Genomic DNA, 8,687 nt, shown 5'->3' on the forward strand with positions numbered 1-8,687 from the left:
CAGTGAAATGAAGAAATGAGGAAATAGTGAAATACCAAAATACTAAAATAACCAAATAGCAAACTATCAAAATAGTGAACCAGAAAAATACCAAAACAGTAAAATAACAACAAACCGCTACTGCAATAACGATACACATAAAATACCATTATATCTCACCAAGAACATACATAAATCAGCGCATTAAATATTAAAAAATAAAAGGAATAAATTATTTCAGAATGGATGCAGTTTTTAAAATTGCATCCTCCACATATCGCCTGCAGCTACGTTGTCGCAAATAGAACGCGAAGTAAACAGAATACCAAAGAAGAACGAACGAGCCAAAATATTATTCCGAATGACGATGATACATCGCGTGTGAATATTGTAAACGTACGAACAGATTTCGTGCTCGAGTACCCAAACGAAATATACGGCCCTGTTCGTGACTCGAATATTTCGATTCGTTCAATCGAGAATATACTTTCTGACTTTCGGCGCTGATTTTATGCCTATTTTGCAAAGGAAAAGTTAGTAACAGATATTGAAAATGGAGAAGTTTGGGTTTATGAATTCACGTGGTTCTATGTATAGTTTCATGGGTCCATTATTTAACCCTCGAACGGAGTTAGGTTAATCGGGAACCTATGGGATTTCTACTAAAGTTCAATCTGCCAATTTTTAAACGAGGTCTCGTATACTCCACAGAAATTTTATGGAATTTAGGAGATGGAAATGAAATTAAATTTGAATTATTTTATTATGTAAAAATTAGTAAATAACTAATTCAATTTGTAAAGGATGAGAATTTGGAAATTTAGGAATTTGTATATACAAATAATTTTAAATATTGATATTAGCAAAAGTTGAGGAAAGTTGAACGAAAAGTTATTTGATAAATTACTTCATTTATAAGTAACCATAAACGAAGGCAAGATAATATACGATGAATAAGAAAGTAATTGAGACTCGTAATCAAAGGACATGATCAGCTGAACTACCATTAATCACGAAATGAGTACTCTTTTGATCATGATTAACCTCTTATAACATTCTAAGAGATAATTAATGTACCTTCTGTATGTTTATCATGGTTGCATAAAAAAGTAATGGAAGTTTGTGAGGTTATTGGTGATTTTATCCAAATATAATTACTCTTTGAAAGAATAAAAACTGATTACAGATATAAAGATTATATGTAATCAAAGTAAAAATATGTAATTATAATAAAAAGTATGTGTACGATAAAAATTATATGTAATTGCTTTCAATTATGGAAACAGTACAGGTTGAGGGATGAAGATAAATGATAAATGAATGTAAGTTGCATTACAAGTTGATTGATTAATGGTGATCAAGATTAGAAAAGTTAATTTGAGTAATTATAATTTAAGATTGCAATCCAGGTAAATTAATTAATATGTACCATTAATCAATGTATGAGCTGATTGATTACTGGCAAATAAATCAAGGTTACATAAATTGATCGATTAACAATCAAGGTTACAATATAATGCATTAATCAAAGCTACAATATAAACTGATTAATAATACATCAATAACGAGTAACTAATGAAAAATTAATCAAGACTGCAACAAAAATTAATCAATTAATTGTGATTGCTTTCGACAATCAGAAACTGAAGAATTACTGTCAAGAAATTGTCCGACTCCATTTTCCAACGGCTTCGTAATTAAGAAAAGGATTAAACGAAGGATGCAGCGTAGTTTAATAACAGCGACGAGTTAATCGGATGAAAGAAAAAATCGAGACAGAAGGCCAAGAAGCAACACATCAGACTAGTAATTCGAGAGATCTATTGACCTTCGTTTTACAACGAAGAATTGTAACTCGAGGAATCAAGTTCCTCATCATGAAAGGAGATTCTTGTGTCCTAGGGAATAGACTAGATATTGTTTATCCGATATGCGCTGTTGTCACCTTCGATTGAGTTACCAGGATTAAGTGCAAAGGTCATATCGTGGGGTAAATGAAAGGGGTGGCCCCGGGTTATGACCGAGCTATTTCTATGACGTCAACAATGATAAAATTCCACACTGTGACTAAATGAAAATTTTTTTGAAACTTTAATTTATCGCTTTAAAATCCTGCTCGAGATTAGATCTCAGATTCTGCCATTTTGCTGTTATACTATTTTATTATTTTAGTTCTTTACTACTTAACTGTTTGGTTTGTTTGCTATTCAACTATTTTACTTCTTTATTGTTTCATAATTATTATCATAACTTAGTACACTGTACTACTTACTATTCAACTTGACTCATTATATTGCTATTCTACTATTTGACTCACTCGTTATATTGCCACTCTACTATTTCACTCACTCGTTATATTGCCACTCTACTATCTGACTGTAATGTTAGTTCGCTGTTTTACTACATTATACTACTACTTTCATTAGTTATTATACCACTAATATTTTTCTGGTATACTTTTCTATTGTTTTACTAACTAGATATTTTTCTATTTAATTACTTGACTCACTCGTTATATCGCCACTCTACTATTTGACTGCCTTGTTAGTTAACTACTTTATTATATTATTATACTATTATTTTCTTTAGTTATCATATCACTAATATTTTTCTGTTATACTTTTCTATTGTTTTACTAACTAGATGTTTTGCTATTTAATTACTTGACTCACTCGTTATATCGCCACTCTACTATTTGACTGCCTTGTTAGTTAACTACTTTACTATATTATTATACTACTATTTTCTTTAGTTACCATACCAGTACTATTTTTCTGTTATACTTTTCTATTGTTTTACTAACTAGATACTTCACTATTTAGCTACTTGACTCACTCATTATATTGCCACTCTATTACTTGACTGCTTCATTACTTCACTAATTAGTTATATTATTATACTACTATTTTGCTGTTACACTGATCTATTATTTTATTATTTTAATACTTAATTACCTCAGTAAATAGATTCTTTGTCATTATACATATACTAAAATATCTCAAATAAATAAATTCGTTGAACAGCTATTTTTAGCTATTAATTGTATTATCCGTTCCAACGCATTCCGAATAATAATTATACTTAAGAACGCAGAAAAGCGTCCGTGATAATTGATAACAGACATTGCTTAACTCTCCAACAAAAGAATACTCTCGCGAAGATATAAAGTTCATGCTGCAACTGTTTATCGCAAAAGAACGACTGACGATTAGTCAATTAAAAGGTTAAACGAATGTTGCGCTGCTAAGATGATCAGAGCTCTTGAATCATCAGACCATCATCAATAATGTTTTAAGAAAACGTCACCATTAAACTGAGAACTTTTCTGAATTCCTATTAAAAACTTTCTTAATTGGTTCATTAGAGACTTCACTTTAAACAATTTCTAATTTCTCCGAAGATAATTTTCAGCAATTTAAAATATATTCTGTGAGTACTTTCTATGCAAACAATAGCATGGTTTTAAATATTTAGTAATAGTAAATTATAAAATTACTAAATTATTATTAAGATTGTTATTCAGTTAAAATACAAAGATTTGGTAGTTTACTTTGCGAAGCGCACTTGCAGCAGCGTGCAGCGAAGAATTAAAAATCACCTTCACTGTTTTCTCACAACTATACTTCAACCTATTGTATTGCAAATATGTTACATAAAATAATTGCGAAATTTCTGCATCTTGCCAAACATAAATAAACTGCATATTTTCCTATTGTTGAAATTCAAGGTTTCATTTGTATTTATAGTTTAACGTTTTGGGCTGATATAATTGTAAATTATATCCTTGTTGTCACATACGTGCAATTTTTATGAACCAAAATCTGACTTAAAAATATCTCCATAAGACACCAAATGTCTCCATATGATATCAGTGAATCTTAAGGGGAATCGATTAAAGGGGGTTGAAGTTAGTACAACGTACTTCTCAACCATAAAACTTGTGATCTTACCATGAATCATATATGTTAATGAAATGTTTAAAATCTGACTAAAAGCTATTTTTACGTACATCAGTGAGATCATTAAAAAAAAAAGAAAAAATAACAAGATATATTTTAATATAACCGCACGAGTCGGGAAAATTCCGCTGCCTCTTTCCTGGTTATTATCTCTGATGGTAGAAAACTGTATTTTTTAACAAGATGAAATGATTCACCGGAAAGTTAAATCATCTCCGAAGTTTTATCAAAAATGACAATGCCCTCGAATAATCATTACGTAATAATAATAATCGGTAAATAATATCGTCACATGATAAATAGTTGCACAGATGAATCATGCATTAGAAGAAAAAAAAACAATAAAAGTATGTTACTCACCACCGTTCTTAACATCCTCCTTGGCTTCATCCCCCACCGGCTGTACACTCTCCTTGCTCGTATTGCATCCCATTTTTCACTGGTCTACTCCTTTATATCCTGTTCGGAATTTCTCTGGATCTCCTTTGTATCCTGGCAATCGCAAACGCCCAACGTTCCTCGTCGTGTAATTCGCGATTACGATCGACCAAGTACTTTTCTCGTTAACATCGAGTCGTCCGGTATAAAAGGCACGATTACCACGAAGAAGCCGCGACACGCACCGTGTACGTACTCGAAAAGTGAACCGGATGACTCGGCGAGGACGCAATTATTCGTTGATTCGATAAATCACAGAGCGTACGGAAGAAAAACAATTTTCCGTTGACCGGGGGTGAACGACACGGCGTGGTACCGGCTTACGCGAGCCAGGACGAAAATGTACGACGGGGTTTGTGCGGTTGGTCGAAATGGACGTATCGGTAAATTCGATTCGGTTACGTTTCCGTACTTTCCCGAGATAAATGTCGGCGGTATTAAAATCGTACAAAAGCTACATCCGGCGAACACTAAACGCTAAACTACACGATTATCCAAGAACACAACTGTCTCGTCGGCGTCGCGAAGCGTACTGGCACAGCCGACGACCCTGCCCTTGCGTCGCGACTACGCGAGTCGATATATATGCGTACGCATGTATGGTCGCGTGTAGCGTAGGCTTCCTTTATTTTAGGGGAATGTAGGGGAACAAGTGACCCGTCAATCGTTTTATATAGCCGTGTGTGCTTGTAGGCTTCCTTTGGATAAGGATGGATCAAGGGGAACGGACTCCTACTCCTCCGATTCTGGGACATCAAATAGGAACACTGCAAAAACCACATTCATAAATTTATAAATATTCCAATTTTCAAAATTTCATAAGTAATAAATATTCAAATTTGTAAAGCAGTTTTTCAAATTTCTTAAAATTTCACCTTCTTTCAAATTTACCCTCCAATCCCTAACTCATCAAATTCTCAAACAACCATTTCCCAATTTCTACATTTATAAATTCTTCAATTCCCAAATTTTTGAAGTTCCAAAAGGAATATTCCCATTTTTATACACTCAAATTTTCCCATTTTTATACAGTCGCCTTTTCTTAGGGAAGCCTACCATGCTCTCTAATGTGTGTTAAGTTCACTCGAGATTCCTTCAAGTGATAGGGAACTCTCCCTTCGTAACCAGGATCCTAAGGGTAATAACACATTAATATCACGCCACGTTAAATGACGTGATTCTGCGAAATTATTATTATACATCTGTAAAGTGCAGCTCGAATATACTCTCGTATCAAAATATACGTATATTCTTTTATTACACGTGTTACCCGTAATTTCCATAAATTTATGTAACTCTATGATGATTTCACGTGACGCGATAATAATGCATTTCTACATCAAATTGCAGTCGAATATAGATCCACGTGTGGCGCGAGAAATAATAAAAATTAAAACGATAATGACTTTGCGAACTTGACTCAAATGAAATGAAATACGCTTTAAGGCGGATTATCTTTTAGCTAAATGCCACTCCCAGCTCTCGTGTGCACATTTTCTAGTTTTCATTGATTTCACAAACTTCGATGGTCGCTTTGTTGCACCGAGCAGACTGGTGGCAGACAGGCGCCAGCTTTCGTACTTGTCTGGTTTTCTGGAACGAATATCGATTTTACGGTTTTGATAATCCTGCACGAGTGATTCATGTCGGACGAACGCGACTCGCGTATTTGTTTCCGGTATATATCTCGCGTGACTTCTATTAAAGAGCGACAAATAGCTGCCGGCTCTTTTTTTTATACACCTTCGGCACGCGCGACTGCTCTATCATGGAGATGTTTCAGATAGAAAATTGGAACGGTTATTAACGAATTTAAGGTGGTTTTTATTAAGTATATGCAGTAGAAATTGTTGTTTACAATTTCTAATATATATTTTGTCACAGTTTTTATGTAATTTGTAGAAAATATGTACTTTTATTTTACATGTCGGAAGTGCTCCACTTGTAAGCTTCTTCCTGACGAGCTATCTTTGCGTTCTGAGCATCGAACCACCGTTTTTCGTATCCGTTACTCCTGTCGACGCCATCCCATCTGTGACCTGGTTTTATGCCGAAACGATTCGGCATATATGACCCCTCGTATTTTGGCCGATCTGAAAGTATAAAAATTAAGATATAAGTACATGTGTCAAACATATCAACAAGCAATAATTAAGTATAAATAATACATTACCTGGTTTCCTCTTTCCTTCCTTTATTTGTTTCTGTTTAATGTATTCCAACATGGGATCACCTTCTCTTTCTTGTTCTCTGAGTCTTCTGTCCAAATCAGCATCATCCGCATATCTCGCTAATGGCTTACTCATTTCGTACAAATCGTCTTTTAACTTTTCTTCACGATCTTCTACTTGTTTCAAACTGATAAAAGAAGTGTACTCTTAGAATTTCGCACAAAGGCGATTTTATGCTGTAAATAAGATGTTTACTTACCCGGCTCCCCATTTAGCATACTTTTCGTCAAGTTCTGCTTGCCGCTTTTGTTTCTCACGTTCCTCAGCTGCTTCCGCTTCTAGGTTACGCTTTCTACCAGTTTTAGAATCGCGTACAATCACCGCTTGACCAACACCAGTAACATCTTTACTAAGCTGTAAAAGAAAACAAATTTTAGAAAATAATTTATTTACTCAATAAAACTGTTTCAACATGACAGTCAATATAATAAGAAAATAAAATTAGCAAATACCTTGCTGAATTGCTCAGCCTCTCTTTTTTTATGTGCCTCTGTTTCTTCTCTTAAAGCTCTAGCATCCTGCAATCCTGCTGTCTTTCCATCCAAAGTTTTCTTCATCCGTCTTTCATTATCCACATCCTCAATATCTCTGTGTTTTGATTCTGATTGTCTGTTACTATCGTGTTTAGATCTCTCCTTCCTATAAGAATTTTCTGTATGTTTACTCTTTCTCCTAGGTGGGCTCAAATCTGAATCATAATGTTTTCTGTTTGACTTGGAGCTTTTATCAAAATGTTTATAATCTTTTTCCCTGCGTGAGTCTGAATGATTGCTTCTATGTCTATGTTCTCTCTCTGGGTTGAAATCACTGTGTTTATTATATTTAGCATCAGAGTATGAACTTTTATGTTTCTTGCTTTGTCTTGGTGGACTAAGATCAGAATCATAGTGTTTATGTTTCTTTTTCCTTGGTGGACTTAAGTCTCCATCAGAATCCTTTCTGACTCTTCTAGGAGGACTTAAATCTGAGTCAGAATCATTCCTAGCTTTCCTAGGAGGACTTAAGTCTGAATCAGATCCTTTTTTATTTCTTCTAGGAGGACTCAAGTCTGAATCATGTTTATCTCCATATTTTAACTTCTTATCAGATTTATGTTTTTTACTCTTTCTTGGTGGACTTAAATCAAAGTCAGAATATTTCTCTTTTCTTTTCTTCTTTTTTTTAACTTTATGAGTCGGAATATTCACTGAACTATCACTGTCACTACTACTTTCCGAAGATTTCTTTGCATGTTTCTTCGACTTTCTTCTAGGTGGACTCAAATCACTGTCAGCATCTGTTCTGTTCTGTTTCTTAGACATCCTTGGAGGAGACAAATCATTATCATCCGAAGGTTTCTTTTGTTTTCTCCGTGGAGATAAATCATGATCCAACATATTTTTTTCCTTCCTAGATCTTTTGTTTTCTTTGTTAGAACTGGTGATAGTCAAGTCTCCACCTTCGGTATCAGCTACAATTTTCCATCTCCTTTTATCTGAGAAGTCAACCGGTCCACGTTCGTCCACTACACCGGCGATCTGAGGTGCATCTTCAGCATCAATGAAAATATCAAATTCGTTTTCCTCCATAGGTCTCATGTTCTTCAAGTCTATGTCATCATCAATGATCTTTACTCTGCAAAACACATCTTATAATTTGTGCAAATGAACTTAGCAATCTTTGTAAAGGATCAATTAGTTTCCAAAGTTAAAATCGATTATCGATTTTGTAACTTTCTCTGTGAAAACACGATCCTTCGCATCTTTAAACAAAATTTCAAAACATGTACTTCTGGAAGATGCGTAAAACAATTACTATAACCTAAAACACAAGGGTTTACTGTTGAAACTGCCAAGGGAAGGTATATTATTTGCAAATTACAACTTACGTCTTTGCTCCGACTTTCATCTTTTTCTTTTTCTTCTTCTTTTTATCTTCGCCATCTCCGGAGGACAAATATTTCTTTAAATATTCTTTCTGATCAGCAAACTTCTTCTCCATGACTGCCAACGCACATTTACGCGCGGTTTCGTATACTGATCACGCGATGGCACTGCGCTCAACATTTAAATATTTAGCGCGAAAATATTTAATATTCCTT

At 34.2% G+C, this 8,687-nt stretch overlaps 2 protein-coding genes across 2 annotated transcripts in view; both read right to left on the reverse strand.

Moving 5' to 3' along the window:
• The window catches only part of igl (IQ calmodulin-binding domain containing protein igloo), a 79,947-nt gene extending 75,054 nt beyond the window's left edge, over positions 1-4,893 (reverse strand). The window contains exon 1 of the mRNA XM_003701665.3: positions 4,299-4,893. Within this exon, the coding sequence (XP_003701713.1) occupies positions 4,299-4,371 (73 nt within the window). The 5' untranslated portion in view covers positions 4,372-4,893. The remainder of the gene's footprint in view (positions 1-4,298) is intronic.
• A 1,283-nt stretch (positions 4,894-6,176) lies between these two features.
• On the reverse strand, positions 6,177-8,641 carry LOC100882001 (uncharacterized). Its single transcript, XM_003701664.3, has 5 exons — positions 8,475-8,641; positions 7,060-8,221; positions 6,807-6,961; positions 6,550-6,734; positions 6,177-6,469 (listed from the first exon to the last, which is right to left on the reverse strand). The coding sequence occupies exons 1-5, from the start codon at positions 8,585-8,587 to the stop codon at positions 6,297-6,299; spliced, it is 1,788 nt and encodes a 595-aa protein (XP_003701712.2). The 5' UTR covers positions 8,588-8,641; the 3' UTR covers positions 6,177-6,296.
• Between the last annotated feature and the right edge of the window lie 46 nt (positions 8,642-8,687).

Source organism: Megachile rotundata, chromosome 4, assembly GCF_050947335.1.
Source record: "Megachile rotundata isolate GNS110a chromosome 4, iyMegRotu1, whole genome shotgun sequence".
Taxonomy (NCBI): Eukaryota; Metazoa; Arthropoda; class Insecta; order Hymenoptera; family Megachilidae; genus Megachile; species Megachile rotundata.

What these genes read in the sequence shown, in the direction of transcription:
- LOC100882001 (XM_003701664.3), bottom strand. Translation starts at nt 8,587, where the DNA reads ATGGAGAAGAAGTTTGCTGATCAGAAAGAATATTTAAAGAAATATTTG. An exon ending in TATGCTAAATGGGGAGCCGG is followed by an intron (nt 6,735 to 6,806) that starts GTAAGTAAACAT and finishes TTCTTTTATCAG; the next exon opens with TTTGAAACAAGTAGAAGATC. An exon ending in GGAAGGAAAGAGGAAACCAG is followed by an intron (nt 6,470 to 6,549) that starts GTAATGTATTAT and finishes TTATACTTTCAG; the next exon opens with ATCGGCCAAAATACGAGGGG.